The following is a 16,498-nucleotide window of genomic DNA, read 5'->3' on the forward strand; positions in this document are numbered from 1 at the left end:
ACAGTACCACTCCTAGACATGCAAGAATGAAATGTCACTGTGAATGGCTTATCCATCACATTCAAGCCCACAATTGGCTGTACCTTTTGTGAATAGTGAAGCACTCTAGTCTATTTGGCAATTTGATGCTTTGGTGCATGCACTGCCTCAGAACTGGCAGCATGCATTGGAATAATCATATTCTCTTTCATAGTAAAGATAAACTCAATATGTTTGGCTGCTTTTCTATCCAAAAATTTCACTGCTGTAAAATTCCCACCAAAGTCGTTCTTATTTTAAGTTCATACTCAAAAAACATTATTCTCAGAATATCAATAAATACAATTATGTAGAAAACATTTGAAACACTGAATCATCTGATGTATAAAAAGGCACAGCATAAGGTATTTCATAAAATTGGTACTTGCATAATTACGTGAAACAAAGATAAAAGGAAACAAGAGATCGCTGTACGGGCATCTGTTGTGAAAATTAAAACACGCCAGTTTGACACCTGTGTCCAGAGGCACGTTTTCAGAGCTGATCTTACATGTGAAAAGGTTTTCACATTGAGAATCAAGTGAGAAGCTGTGTATTGTAGTGAATGTAATTTATATAGTGGGACGTCATTAAGGCTCTCATAGAGGGTGAATAAGTCAGAGTCAAATTGTATGTTTGGCATTGACCATCAAATGCCACTTGGATAAGAGAACGTGAACGGCTTTTTAAAAAAAAATCCAACTACCATTCACGTGTGCATATGCACAGGATAAGTGGGACTGTATTCAGAAAGAAAACTATGAAGAACCATATTGGTATTTCTTTTAATAAGGATTAATCCACCTTTCCAATGTCAATGTTTCAATGGCTTTGTAATGATAAAACATAACATTCATGCCATGGAAAACTAATTAGAGGATTTGGTTATTAGGCAAATAAAGCATACAAGTGGTGATGCATTATTTTGAAAAATAGAATAACAAAACTAACAGCCTCATATTCATGGACTGAAGAAGGTGCCCCCAAAACCTGGGGAGGAAATGCTAAACAGATTGAGACAAACAAATAGTTAACAAATCGGACATGCACATGAAATGTGAATTTCCAGATAGCTTGAACCAGGACTTGCTTGACAATTTGATGAAATAGGAGCTCAATGTATCTCAAATGTTTTATTCGTCATGGCCCGCTATTTATGTATTAGAGTAAGAGATAAATACTGCAGGGGTTTCTGAAGTATAGAAAGCTGATGGCTTAACTAAGTGATTGTTATTGGTCGGATGAGATTGTTGACCTACCATTTCTTTTAAGACCAAAAGATATATGTGTTTCCAATATTTATTGTAAGTTGATGATTAACAGATTTTAAGACCTGGTGGGAGCGGAGAAGTTTGTATTCAATATGCATTGTAGCAGGCACTTGGAAAACTGACAGAGGAAGATCATCATTTCACAAAGGACAGATATTCAGTAGCCTATTAATTCTGTGAAACAGGGTTTGCATGCTGCCAGATCGTACCTATTTAAAAAAAATACCGACGTGGCACTGGAGCATGAAGCAACAGGCGAAAAAAAAAAGAGAGTTTGAAACATACAGATTAATAGGCCACAAAGTAACTGATCCCTTTAACAATCACACACAATTTAAATATCACTGATTACTGCAGCACACAAAGTAGACAATCTGTGACTACTTCTTAAGAGAGATCAGATGGCATGACGACTACATACTAACATTTCAAATCCCTGTGACATTTTATATTTGTATTATTTTTATAGTATAAATGCTGAAAATCACTTGTCAATTCTTGTCTCGATATATTCGGTGAATTTAGAGATGGTGGATGGTCGCACATTGACAGCATAAGCATAGCAGTTTCAATTTCCTGACACAGCCTCTTGGGGCATCCAACGGTCTCTGGAAGGTGAAAGCAAAGTGCTCAGTGTTGCTCCAGAAACGTACAAAACAAGTGCCAATAGGTGCCAGATGTAAGGGGGATTCTTTTAGAAGGAGATGCCTGTGCACTGCGACCTTGAGTGAGACCGACAACATATTTCACTCAGGCCACCAGGTACTGCAAGATGTGGTAGATTATGCATTATATCTGGCCGGTGGAAAATGTCCTAACCCATTGCCAAAAATCAGAGCAATCCACAGGGAAAAGCAATATTTTTGATTGGCATGTCCACAGTGCTGCCACATTCTGGTTGGAATCGCTCTACTATAATTTATCAAAGAGGCAGGTCACGGCATTGCAAGTTTGAGAGTTACTGTAGTAGCCTGGAAGTTCGTGAACTGCAGGTCCAAGACATCAGCAGTGGTATCTTCTCTTGGAAATTTGAAAAGACAAATCAATTTGGTAGCAGACACAGCAAAACAAATTTATAACACCTTCTCAAAAATGTGTACATCCATTGTCCTGTTAATACTTTTTTTTTTTTTTTTTTTAAACGGGGCTCCTAAAATGTAGAAGCAAGACCATTCTTCGAGGTTGAAATCAGCGGATGCGAGTGAGCTGGAAGACATCAGGGAACCATCGCTGAGGAGGTCTTCGTCAGTCAACTTCTGTCAAGCCACAAGGCCTCAGGAATTCCTGACCTCGTTCGTGGAACCATTTGTTCGAAACTGTGAATTAATACAGACATTAGTCTTAGCCAATATTATACGTTCTTGATGTAATTTCCAAATGCATCTTCCATAGAAAAATAAACCTGCTGGATGTGTTAGTGCCAAATCTCTAGCTAATAAAATAGATTATCATGATGGAAAGATGTGGAGGTTTATCAGAAACGCTAGGTTTTATTGAAATTCCACTTTCACAGTTAGCAGAAAACGAGATTTCTGACAATCAAGAATTCAGCTGAAGCATTAGTACTGCTTGGGTGATAGTTTCTCAATGACCTAAAAACTATAGGTGGATCCCAATCCATTTACAGTATATTCCAAAAAGGCACAATATCATTATTATTGCAGCAGATTTCAAATCATTAGCAAGAAAAGAAGATTAACACCTGAAATTGTGCACTGGAATTAAGGTATGTGTTAAATTCCTAGCGTGCCTCGATTCCTTGCAAATTGTTAAACGTTCTAACACCCAACATTTCACTAATTTGTTGTAAATGGAAAAGCTTTGCTGCAGAAATGGGTCTACACATTTCAGAAAAAAATGTTTTTTAAAGCCCACTGACAGCAGAATTTGAGGACACTCGAAATGCTGCCTGTGACTTCTAGAAGAATGGGAGCCCCAGTGAATGAGAAAATCCCTGCTGGGGTAACAGCAAGTGGGTTTGAGTGACTGATGGGGCAGAACCAACAGCATCATCCACAAACTGCAGCTGCGGCACATAGCCTGACGCCACAAGCACACGTTATGGCAGGAAAGCATGGCTTTTTATGAGCCTAGCTTTTGCCAACAAGCCCTGCTCCACCTCAGCACATTTGAATTAAATAGTGGAGCTCACACAAGCAAGCTCTTGCGTCCGCAACCAATTTTTGCTGCTACCAGATTGCAGCCTTGCAAGGGCAACATCGGCATAGTAGGAAAAACATGCTGCAAACGTTAGGGGACAGTGTTGCATGTTACATATATGGAGAGGAAGCAGACTGCTCAATAGGTTACAAATGCATACCTTAATGGATGGAGGCTGCTCACTGCCTGAGAGTTTGTACAGAAATGTATCAATCTTTGTGCAAGCTTCAGGTGGGTGCTTTCTTGAGTTTGCAAAATCCTCCCCCATCCCCCAATAAGTACAATGGACAGGATCAAGTGAAATCTGCACTGCGGGCAGATGGCCATACTGTCACCCCGCGTGGGACGGGTATGCCCAGACGTGGGTCCTGTGCCTGCTGGGCCTAGATACCCAAGCTACTCCTCACTGATGAAGCCCAACAAGGTTGAAACATGTCTGGGAATGCTTGTGGTCTCGTGCAGAAAGGATGTGACCAAGCAGTTCAGGCTGGACTACCCCTTTTGGTGTGGGATTTGTGGGATATATTTACCCACTCAGCATTACTTCCCCACATCACCAAGCTGCACTTCAGCAGAACCAGCAAAATGGCTGCACTGGCTCCTGTGAGCACCATTGCACCCAAACTGCGTTTGCAGCGACAAAAGGATGGCTGCAATGTTTTGCCAAAGCGCCATTGGGTAAGATGGAACAGGGAGCACCCCGAGAAAGGTTACTACGGTGTGTTCTTGTGTGTCTTAAAGAAATGGAGGGGAAAAGCAGCCCTGTTTTGTTGCAAGCCAAAAATTCCCATTGAAAAAGGAAATATTTCACCTTTAGAATAATGCTATTTTTGCCTGTTTTCATCAAACTGCTTTTATCAAAAAGACCCTGTCATGCACAGCCATATTCACACTGTGCTCCATCAGAAAAGAGCCTTATTCCTGAATGACAGGCTGTGCCAGCCAAACCTGAGAAAATCAATAAAAGCTTTCCTTCAGCTACATGGGAAATGCTAACAGTTTGCTACAAAATGTCCACACAAAAAAAATCACTGCTTGAAAAGAAATCATAGCTTTCTGCTCACATGTCAATTTCATGAAGACATTTGCCTTGTGCAGACTGTTGTGTAAAACAAGCTCACTACAGTTACAAAACCATTTGGGAATCCAGATGGAAGAGCAAAACCGAATTTGAAAGGAATATGCTAGCTTTCACCACATGTGTCAGAATGGGCTTTTACAAAACGGAGAAAAAAAAATGCCTGTTTTAAAATGTATAATGTTGAATGAAAGCTTCTCTGTGCCTAGAAATGTAAAGGGGTTTGTTGCTTGGGAAACATATGGGCTGTTTTATTCAACAGGCTTGTTTTGATTCTGGACAAAATAAAACTGTTAAACTGGATGGGCTGGATTTTGCAAGCTCCCAAAACAGGTTATTACAGTGGGTCAGAGCTAAGCCTTCCCCCAAAAGTGAACCCCCATAAACTTCCAGGACACCTGGATGATGATCACTAGGTTGGAAAACTTGACAGAGACAAAGAAACTTCACATACTAATCAGACTTGTGTCTGGGCTTCTGGCAATGGAACTTCTAGGACATGGATGTGCAAAGTGAAAAATCACACTTCCTCGTGTCTTTTGCCAGAAGCTTCAAAGGAAATCTCAGTGACAATCCTGGGTTGAGGGGGTCGCCTTGGAAAGGCATGCCCATATATGGGGAACAATTCTGACATTTGCCTCCAAGGACTATTTATTAATAAAAATGTTAAAAGACTTATCTGTGCAGCAGGACTTTGCAAAAATGTGAAAGGTTAACTGTTTAAATGTGATTTTATGGGCTTTATTTAAGATGTCATAGACTTCACTGACACATGGGGAATAGAAGTGGCAGAGAATTGGGTATTATAAGGGAAGTATCCATGATGCCATTACGAAAAAACACTAAAATCCCATGAAAAACGGGAAACGCTGTGGTACCTTTTGCATCCTGAAATCAGAGCAGCTTGCTGCACACTACCTGCATGCCTGCTGCAACCCTGCCATCCAGCTGTCCTTGCCATTCGGTGACCAGAAATGTCCAGCTGTTTGCTGTAAGGCACGCCCGCCGTGTGGTGTCCAGACTCGGTTGGCTGTTCCATAATTCCAAACCTAAGCATGGAATGTGAGTATCTCCCCATCACAGAGAAACACATAGTCTCCCCATCTTGACCCTTTTGTCTGTATTACACTCTCTAAGCAATCCAATTTATACCCTAGCAACTTGTTAAAACAGTTAGAAATCAAGGACAGGGTGCTAGCGCCATCTCTCTTTTCATTTCTATCTGGTGTAAATCCTAAGCCCTTAGTTATATTTTGAGTAATCAAACTAATTTCCAGTTAAAGTTGAGCACTGCAGTGATAAGGTTGACCTCGCAAATCAACCTTGGAGCTTACTGTGTTCCTCTTTAACAATATAGTCTAGATAATTTAGTTTAAGTAACATTTGCCTTTCTTTCAAAACCAAAGTTTTCATTTCTATTTTTGCTAGAACTGAACCCTATTCCACCCTGAAAATCTCATCCAAATCTTCAGCTACCACCATTCTTTCACTGAGATTGTCCATGTGATATACATCTGTCCCCCAGACCACAAACCGCATTGGGATTTTCAGTATTTCACCGGTTTTTATAAAAACCGTTTGGGTCCTTTTAAATAGGAAATGAGAAAATTGCAACTTTCCAATGTATCATTCGGCTGCAGCATGTTCTAACTTTACACTCATTTTCGAATTGTATGCTTCTTGTTGATCCATTGCATTGTGATTTCTAGTGTTTCTGCGTTCCTGTTTGGAGAAATCATATTTGCCTCACACATTTAATCGCACATTATTTATTTGTCAATTTCCGAGTGTCATTTCATGCCTTTGCAAAGGGTTTGCCTCTCATTCTGTGAGTGAAGGTCGGATTTTGATTCTGTTTTCTGTCCGTTATTCCTGACTATCTTCTGCCTCTTTTTATCCACTCAGAATCTGATTAATTGGGGGTTGAAGGAATGTTGCAAGGGGAAACCTTACCTTGAGTGCTATCTATCCTAATTCAAAAACACTCCTATTCACTTGTGCTTTGTATATTTTCTAGGAGAAGGTTAACCAAGTTCATTGCTTCCATTTTCATTGTAATTATCACCCCATTGGTGATTGCTGCCCCATATTAAAATTGTATGATTTCCTTTGAATCTTAAAGTAAATAAAATATTGGATTTTCATCCAACCAGCCTCGTTCATGGTCCATTGTGACCCGGGGTATTTTAAAAAGGGTGTGTGAGACGAGTTGTATACCATCTCAAATTGAATCCGCATAAAATATAGAGAAAGGCATCTCAGTTGTGCACTACGTACTAGGCTGAGACCAAGGTGTGTGTCGCCCGATTGAAATCCTTAACAGACCAAGCCTGATTTGCATCTGGTCTTTCCCCTGTTGTAATGGCTTTGCAGGTCGAAGAACGATGGTCTGGAGGGTTGCTCAGAGCAATGCCAGAGGCTAAGATTTATTCAAAACCTTCCAGCCATCACCTTTTGTTTTGCATACTGTGAAGCAAGTCTCAAAATCAGGCACTTCTGCCTAGCTGCAAACTGCCAGACTGGGATTTTAACACAAGTAGGGGATTTAAAACAACCAATTCCGAAAGTGCAGAATGGGAATACTAGCACCTGGGAAACGTAATGGGATAATTGAAAGCAGCTGAGAAACGATGTGACATTAGAACAGGGTCAAACCTGGGATCACAAGAGTGAAGGGCTGCAGGGCAAAATAAAAAAAATAAAAAATAGGGAGATATATTTAATTATCTCGGCAATCAGAAGCCCTACAAAAGCTCAGCTTTAGACGCAGAGTGACACACTGGAAGCTGAGAACTTGGCGATTGGAAGAATGGAAAAGGAGGCAGAAGGAATGATCTTGCTCCATTTTGTAAGTGGGGTAAATAGATTGTGCTGTAAATTTAATCCAGATACTGAGACAGGATCACGGACTTGACCCCCGTCATGGGGGAGCAGACACCTCTCTGCCTGGGGCAGGACACCTAACAAGGTTTTCGCCAGAGCCAGTCCTGCCCCAGAGGCAGGATAAGGGATTTCGAAGGGCCCAAGTCTAAACCCCACGTTTGTACTTTGTTTCATGCAGCAGGTACCATTCTATGACCCAATTCCTGTTGTATTTCATTCTGGCCAAAATTCTGTTTGTTCTTCCAGGAGTACCCGTCCCAGTAGGCTGTGCAGAGGAGGAGACTCGCAGCAATCTATGAAAGGAAACTATGGGCTTCGACGAAGAAACAGAACCACCAACACTGGCACAGTGTAGCAGCTCACCATCAATTCCATTCACAGTGCATCTCCAAATTGGCAGAATGATCTTAAGGACTTGCAAGAGACTGTATTCCATGTTATGTGCAAGACTATTGAGCCCTTTTGAAACTTCTTGCAGCTGTGGCACAATCCCAGGGGAATCTAGGAAGGTAGATTGGTCAACGCAAGCAGGTGAACCAATGGGTAACAGAGAATAACAAAGAAAGACGGGTATAAAAACCCCACGAGAATCGAACAGGATGAAAAGGGAGGTCAGGTGGAGCCGAGGTGAACCGAGACCAGGTGGAGGAAGGATGGGCTAGCGGAGCGATTCAGAGATTGTACTGGTGCATGGTACCGGTGAGGTCTTGGTTGTGAAAGTGGTTCCCGATTTAGTGCAGCTGCGAGTGAGTGCATTTTTGCTGGAGCATGAGAAGTATCTTAGGTGTAGTGTAGCAGGATAAGAGTGAGAACAAGGAAAGTGGTTGAGGGAAGACGTGAATGAAAGAGGAAGGGAGAGTAGCAAGGGGAGGAGGAAAGTAGAGAGTAAAGAGGAGTTTGTGTCACCATCGGAGGAACAGTGAAGGGGACCAAGACCGAGAGAGGGGAGAAAGTGGAGTGGGGAGAGAGAGTGAAGAGAAGGAACATCACGAAAAGGGAACAAGAGGGAGTTAAATACCAGGGGGGGGGGCAGGACGTGGGCAATTGGAATGGCACCAGAGCATTACCTAAATGATGTAACAGAGGAGGGCCTGGATAGGGTATCACCTAGAAAATCCCCATGTGGGAGAGAGAAAAAAGGCCAAGGCTTTTAAGCCCTCACCTTAAGAATACATAGCAGGTGTTACCCGTCATTAGCTTTCGACTTCGGTTGCATGGACGCCTGGGTTAGGAAGCCATGACGTCTAAAGGTCGTCCCTCTGTAATATCCCATAGAGTGCCACATTTCAGCCTTCCGCGATCAAACCATTCTATTGCTTCCAGCATTTGAAATAAAAACCCTTAAACCAATCTGTGTAGTTTGGGTATTTTTAAGACCACCACTGACAGTACCAGGGTTGCTTTGATGGCTTTTTACATTAACAAAAGGGATTCCTGTGGGAGACCAGAATGGAATTGGTTTGAGTGTGTGAACTAAGAAGAATTGCATGTTCGAGGAAATAGGATTTCATTTACCTAGTGTAGTTTCTAGTGGTAATCTAAGGAACAGAATTGTGCCTACAAGTTATTGAAAGATAAAAAAGGAGACTTGTGTCAGTGGGTATGGAATTCTACAACCAAAGCTATTTTAAATTAAATAGTTTTGAGCTGTTGTAGCAAAGTGCACTTCCAACTGATCCACCATCAAACAAAGTTACTCTGTGAAAGGATATTGATGACCCCAAGGTTAGGTGGAAACTGAAAAGAATGATCTTTCAGAGGAGAAGAACAAAATATGTACCTGGACACTGGGAAGTTACCCATCGTGTTTCAGCACAGAAACATAAATACATCTTTAAACCATTGTATGAAAGACCGTTAGTACAGTACCACGTGGTGTTTGATCTCTTGCATTTTAACTAAAAAAATGGAGATGTATCTATTAAACTCATAAAGAGACCAATGACAGTACTAGTGCATGTGTCCTGTATCTGTGGGGACCAATTATATCCTGCCCACATCAGGTTTGAGGCTTGCTGCAAGTGGATCATATGGGGACTGCCATTAGCCACTATGATGCTGCCACTTGAGACAAGGCTGTACTACTGAGGATATTACAATAGGTTAGTCAATGCAAAAGGTAGTGGTCCAGAGGAAGTTCTCTGAAAGTCAGAGGGAGGATATATAATTTGTCAGAATCCTGCAATTCATGGACAAATAATAAGGAAAGGGCTAAGCAAGCCTTGGAATTGTGATGCCACTAAGACCTAAGGAAAGAAAGGGCAAAAAAAAAAAAAAAAAAAAAAGCATATATAATTCTTGAAACCACATGCCTTACTTCTGATCATACCAAATTGCACGGCTATACAAGTAACTATATAGAGATAGAATTGAATTCCGGGTTTAATGTTTATTGAGGCTTCCATATTCATTTCACTACCTCTTAAGGATACAACGAGGGAATATATAGATGTCTGGCAGCAGTCATAAAGAGTTAGATTTCTGTAAATTTGCGCATAACGAGGCTATCAATTGTCTATATGTGTAGGTTGTTTGTTGGCCATAGGACAATATTTAAAACATTCTGGTAGTGACAGTGCTAAAGCTTACAGGTCTTTAATTTATTTGTGATATAGTTCAAAATTAAACTTCACATAATTAAATGCAATACATATATTTATAAGAAAACTAATTCAATAACTTCATTCAATACATTTAACTTTTCATTGTTTATCGTACATAATTGCATACTACCAATTACATTCATAATCAGGACATCAACCTACCTAAATATGAATCCATGAAGAAAATACACACAACATGCAATTCCTCTAAAACACCAGTATTTGGCACAGTATAAATAATGTATAACTCTATACACTGTCAAACAGTTCCTCCAGACCTAGAAATAACGCATTTTTATATATAACCAAATACAGTAAAGTGCAATGTTAGTCGATACAGAGTTTATATTAAGGCAATAATTCCAAAGCTCCTGTGATTTAATGGAATCATAATCATATACCACATTGCCTAGGGTTACCATATACAATGAGCCGGATACAGGGCACTCAGTGAACATATGCTTAACCGTCTTTCTTTTTGGGTAACCGACACATTCTGCCAAACCTTAATTCACTGGGTAACTTCCATCTGGCTCAATGTGAAGTACATAGAGAGAGTTGGTTTGTACGCATCAGAAGGCGTAACCTATGCACTGCAGGGTCTGGACACTCCAAAATATAGGGTTGGAGCTTCTTATAGGAATGGTTAACTACGGTAACCGGGGCATAGCTGTGTAATTTAGATAGGTGGGCATAGCTATTTACCCAATCCCATCTTTAAAGTCTTTTTACGAAGGCGCCTTTCACTATATCAAACCTCTTTCCCCGGTTTAAGCCAGGGACACATCTTAGACTCTGAAAAAGTTTGTTATTCAATTTTGAGCAAGGAACTCCCACTAAGGTTAGCTCCTTTCTGTACATTGATCCAATTATGGATAGCAATGGTAATTTAGGCACAAGACCAGATTTAATGAAACATTAACCTCTCCTTTTTAATGCCATAGTTTTTAAAGAAATAAGTTCCAATTCTAAGCGTAGGTATTCCATGGGAGTTGATTGAGGCAAACTTAGAATGCTACGCCAGAAAAATCCCTCAATTATATTAAGGCAGTTCAATTTCTTACAAGCCAAAGCTTCCAGGCCATATATTATCGATGGACAAAACCACTGCTTGTACAATACAAGCATTCCTCCGATTGAATAGCCTGCATATTGTCCAGCAGATCTGCGTACTAGCAGCGTTATTTGTCTTGCTTTCCTAGTCTTCGATTCTGTAATGCAGTCGTAATTGGAGCAATTTGATCTCTCCAGCTCCAAATACCTATAGAACTGAATTGACATTTTATTTATATTGCGCTCGTAAACAGGTGTTTCAGAGCGCGACACGGCAAAGGAAGGCAACAAGGGAGAACACAAACAACGATATTACTAGGCCAAGTGACATTGAGAACGCGCAAGTGCACGGGCGAGGGGAAAAGGGAACCGTGCATGGAAGGAGGGAGACGTGCAACGTGCAGAGCAAAGGAAAACAGATAAATAATAAATAAATAATAACAAGCAACAAACAGTGTTAGTGCAGCCAGCAGGTGGCAAGCGCTAGGTTTGAGGCAAGACAGGGTGAGTCTGCTAAGTGTAGAGAGAAAAAGGGGGGGGACTGTACGGTTACAGATACAGGCCCCAGTGCAAGGGTTTTCCAGGAGGCAGTGCGGTTGGGTGGCAAGGTAAGCAGCTACCTGGGCCCGGAGGTCAGAAGGTAGGCCAGGAGCACAGTACCAGGGGAGAGGAGGAGCGAAGGCAGAAGCAAAGAGGAAGGTATTGAGGTGCTTCCGGAACCAGAGATTGTTTTCCTCAAGTTTCAGAGTGGCGGGGAGGCTGTTCCAGAGGCAGGCCCCAGCCGAAGACAAAGATCTACCCCCAGCTCGCTTCTTTGAGAAACAACTGACGCTGAGGGAGTTAGAGGAGCAAAAAGTTCATGAGGGAAGGTATTTACGAAGGGCCAGCTGAAAATATATTGGACCCAGGCCTCAGAAAGCCTTGTGGACAATGCAAAGGATTTTGAATTTAATCACTGCAGCCACTGGGAGCCAGTGGAGAGATTTCAGGGCTGGAGAGATACAGTCCCAGGGCTTGAGGCCAAGGACAAGTCTCGCAGTCCTGTTCTGGATAAGTTGCAAAGGGCAGAGAGTAGAAGCAGGAAGATTTAGAAAGAGGCTGTTACAATAGTCCAACCTAGAGAGAACCAGGGCTCAAGAGACAGTGAGCTTCTGGGGGGAAGGAGAGGAAAGGCAGAATACCTCTGATCAGGTGCAGCAGGAAGTTTGACTTTTTAGAGACGTCAGAGAAGTGGGCAGAGAAGGAAAGTGTGGAATCAATGATGACCCGGAGGTTCTTTGCCTCGCAGGTATGGGTACGAGGAGGGCCAAGGGAGGCCGGCCCGACAGTGAGAGGAAAGGAGGGTGAGGGTTTGCTGATGAGGAGGATCTACGTCTTGCTAGCATTCAGGCAGAGATCGTTGTCGGCGGCACACCAATCCTGAATGGCAGATCGGCAATCAGATGAGAGAAGGAGAGAAGGTGGCAGAGCAAAGCCTAAAAATGAGTTGAGTGTCATCAGCATAGTGATAACCAGTTTGTCATGCGGACGGTTGAGCCACATGGTATAGTTGACCGTGTCTAAGGCAGAAGAAAGATTAAGTAGGATGAGGACAGAGGGGATATTAGAGTCAAGGTTGCAGAGCAGATCTTCACGGGTGTTCAGGAGAGCAATTTCCGTGCTTCTGGCAGCTCTAATGCCAGAATGATGGTCGTGGAGACAACCAACAGAATCGGAGTGAAGATTAAGATGCGAGATGGCCAGCTTTTCAAGCAGTTTACCGATAAAGGGGGTGATGCAGATTGGGTGATAGTTAGCCGGACAAGAAGGGTCAGATGAGGGTGCACAAGAGAGTGCTTCGGGTGGGGGTGGGGGGATAAAAATGTGGTTATCTGTATATTCAATCACACCCAATATTGTATCTAGTGCTAATTTGCTTTTGTTTAAGAAACTGAAATAGCCTTGGTCCTTCCAAAATTGACCAATAGCTAATTTTTCTCTGCATAGCGTTGCAGTTCATTCAACTGATCCATCATACCTGAAAAGGTCTGGTCAGAAATGACCAAGTCATCCGCATAGAACATTGCAGAGACCGGTGTAGACCCTATTTTGGGGGGACAATTTGCTTTAACTGTTAAACACTCTAGCAAGTCCACCATATATAAATTAAAAAGAAGTGCAGTCAGTATACATCCCTATCTTATGCCCTTGTTTATGTCAATGTGTCCATTATTGCCCAATCTTGTTCTGGCTGAGGTTTGTGTATATAGGGCTGTAATAATTTGCAACAGCCAATGGGGGCACCCCATCCCCATCAGCTTTCCCCATAGCAAATTTCGATTTACCAAATCTAAGGCAGAACGGATATCAACATTTGTAATCTACAATAGGGGGGCCCTCCCTACTTTTGGCTCGACTAATCAGGATATCCAATATTCTAATGTTATATGTTATACTGGACCCAGAGCGAAAACATGACTGGAAGGAATGAAGTATGCTATGATTTTCGGTCCAAACTTAAGGCTGTTCCAGCGCACAAGTGGCAAACACCTTTCCGGAAACTTCTAAAAGTGAGTCTTCATTTTCAGGTGATAAACTATCATCGCCTGTTTTATATACTGCTACCAATATAGTGGAATTCCAGGATGCAGGAATTTTACATGATTCGCAGACCTTATTAAGTAGCGCACACACAGTAGGATAGCCCAAGTCCTTGTATCACTCTTTAGGACTGCAGTAGACAGCCCGTTAGGGCCGGGTGCTCTAGATTTTTTTTTACTTCATTATCCTTTGGGGGATGCTCTCCAGTAAATTGCAGGAGCGAGGGCTGACAATCTTCGAACAGTGTCTGGAGTATTGATATTGAAAAAAATGAAACATTTCCACCCCTGCTCAGCAATCGGGTTCAATGTTTCGGTATCGTCAGTGCCACTGGCCAATGGGAGCACTCTTCACATTGTACTAGGGCACTGACTTTTCACTGCATTAATCAGCAATTTAATCTCATTTCCTTCAGACGTTTAAGCCAATTGTTGTCATTATTCTTGGCCTTTCTGATCTCAAATATAACCCAATGCTGAAACATTGAGTGCTTTTTAATTCGTCGTATCTCCCTGTGCAGATTTTGTTTAGCTGCCTGCACACCGGGGTCAAATGGACCAGGACTTTTTTACCAGAGCTACTACTGTCCTACTTCTAACTAGCCCTACCCTATGGGCAGTTTTGGAAAGCCATTCTTTAATCTCATCCCCAGTAAACCAGAGTAAAGATACCGAAGGACTGATTAACATATTCTTAAGTGCTTTACATGCAACATACAGGGTTAACTTTGTGGTTTACTTCCAAGCCACCAACCCCCTGACCTTTCGTCAACTCACATTTCAAATGCAAACTCAGTAGCACATGGTCGCTGAAATTATTAGATGTCACATAAAAATCACGAACGTGTTCCAGCCGTAAATTGTTCCCACACATAGTCCAGAGTTGTGCGTTTATCACACAACTGCCAAGTGGGTTTACACAGAATATCACTATGGGTCCGGCCATTTAAATGATGAACTCACATTCTTGTAGGAATCTCAACCATTGAGGACCCCTGGGATTAGACTCTTTCAGAATTAAACTACTATTGACCAGTATATGGTGGTATGTTGCTGACAGTGATGACTCACTGCATCTGGCGTTAAAGTCACCCCCCCACCAGGACCATATCACTCTCCGCGGACCACCCCCAGGCATATTCTGATCAATATATTCAAAAACATCACCAGTTTTTAACCGTCCGGGGGGCGGGGGGAGGGGAATAGTTGGGGGAGAGGAGTGGCTCAAAAAGATTAAACAATAGCAGCCATTTCTTCCCACTGTCGTTCCCGAACCTGACCTCCACCGCCAATACATTGCTGTTAGTATCTATGGGTGTGACCAAGGAAAAGCTAAGTTCATGCCTAAGACCGATCATCAACCCACCAAACGGGCGATCCTTTGGGTCTTTTTTTTTTTCTCAAACTGCTGATAGATTATAAAACCCAAGTGAAAAGGCGTCACTAACCACGTTTCCTGTAGCATAATTACCTGGAAATCAAGCAGCCAATTTAAAGTCCCACCCCACCCCCCCCGGTCACGAAGTGAGAGTGGCCCCTGGTATTCCAAGAGGCCACCTTGCAAATTCAAGAACTAGGTGGTTCCAATCCTAGTAACAGACTCTAACAAGTTCCAACCCTTCACATTGTCATAACACTTAACTTCTTAAACTATTGATTTAGGTGAAGCAACAGTATCCACCTTTTTTGTTGGATCACTAGAATGATTACAGCACTCAGTTTGGGGTTCCCCATCAGGTTCATAACCCAGGAATGCCATCAAATCTTGCTGTGCTCGTATCAATGATGCAGTTGAAGGTGCACACCTTCTTCACCTGTGGGAACATTAGGAGTAGCTGCTACCTTCAATTGTGCTTTGATTTCCTTTGTCTCAGAGGTAATGCTGACTTCACTGCAACTTGTAGACTGAATGCTAGTGTAGGCAACAGTTTTACTAGAGAGAGAGTTTACTGCACTAGAATTGTTATCCCTTAGGAACCAGCTGGTCAGAGTTCCCACTGATTGTTGCTGCAGTTTCTTACTAGCCCTCTCTTCCTCGCAATCTTAATTTCTTGGCATAGTTCAACAGCAGAATTTCCGGTAGGCGCAATCCAATCACCGGCTAGAGAGGGACACCTGCACCAGTCAAGAGTTCACGCTTTCTTAAGCGTCTCTGCGTGTGCGTTGGATAACTTTAAAAGGGACAAGAGAGAAGAATCCAGAGGATTTGCTTCATTTACCATTTACTGGGACTTAATAGTAATAAAGTTGTCATCAATATCAGCTATCAGACGTACATTGGGCCTGTTATCGTTGAAAGCATCAGTCGAACAAAGTCAGATGAGACTACTTCGGAAAATTATCTCACCAGACACTCTTCCGATTTTCAAATTGATCCAGGCAGAACTTAACCAAGGACGCTGTAACGCACTGAACAAGTGGAAACAAAATCTCATTAAAAAAGTTGTCTGACTTGGCCTGCACGTCTGAGGATCTTATGCAAAATCCTAACAGGATAAAGACAAAAATAGCTCAAGAAGACTGGATCCAAACTGGCGAGATAACAACTGCAAATAAGATACTCGCTCATTTACCCCCAACAATAAACAAGTTAAATCGACCTCTGAATTACTGTATAAAATTTCCTAACAAAAGACTGCAGAAAATAGTTATGAAAATGAGATTCAACCAAATGCCAACTCAAGAAATCATAGCTATCCGGACTAAATCAGTATCAAGAACCTGCAGATTATGTTCAGAGACTGAAACGGTAAAAACTATGACATTTACCTTTGAACTGTCCTAAAACCGCGTATTTGCGTGACGCTTACCTGCTACCCTTGATGTATGACGCATCGCTTCGAGAGGAAGACG

The 16,498-nt window shown here is 42.0% G+C and overlaps 1 protein-coding gene across 2 annotated transcripts in view; it reads right to left on the reverse strand.

The window, feature by feature from the left end:
• Nucleotides 1-784: 784 nt before the first annotated feature.
• The window catches only part of P4HA2 (prolyl 4-hydroxylase subunit alpha 2), a 274,459-nt gene continuing 258,745 nt past the window's right edge, over nucleotides 785-16,498 (reverse strand). For both annotated transcript variants that reach the window (XM_069652510.1, XM_069652508.1), the window contains exon 15: nucleotides 785-2,605. In XM_069652510.1, the coding sequence (XP_069508611.1) occupies nucleotides 2,535-2,605 (71 nt within the window). In that variant the 3' untranslated portion in view covers nucleotides 785-2,534. The remainder of the gene's footprint in view (nucleotides 2,606-16,498) is intronic.

This window comes from Ambystoma mexicanum, chromosome 3p (genome assembly GCF_040938575.1).
Source record: "Ambystoma mexicanum isolate Mex_15411 chromosome 3p, UKY_AmexF1_1, whole genome shotgun sequence".
Taxonomy (NCBI): Eukaryota; Metazoa; Chordata; class Amphibia; order Caudata; family Ambystomatidae; genus Ambystoma; species Ambystoma mexicanum.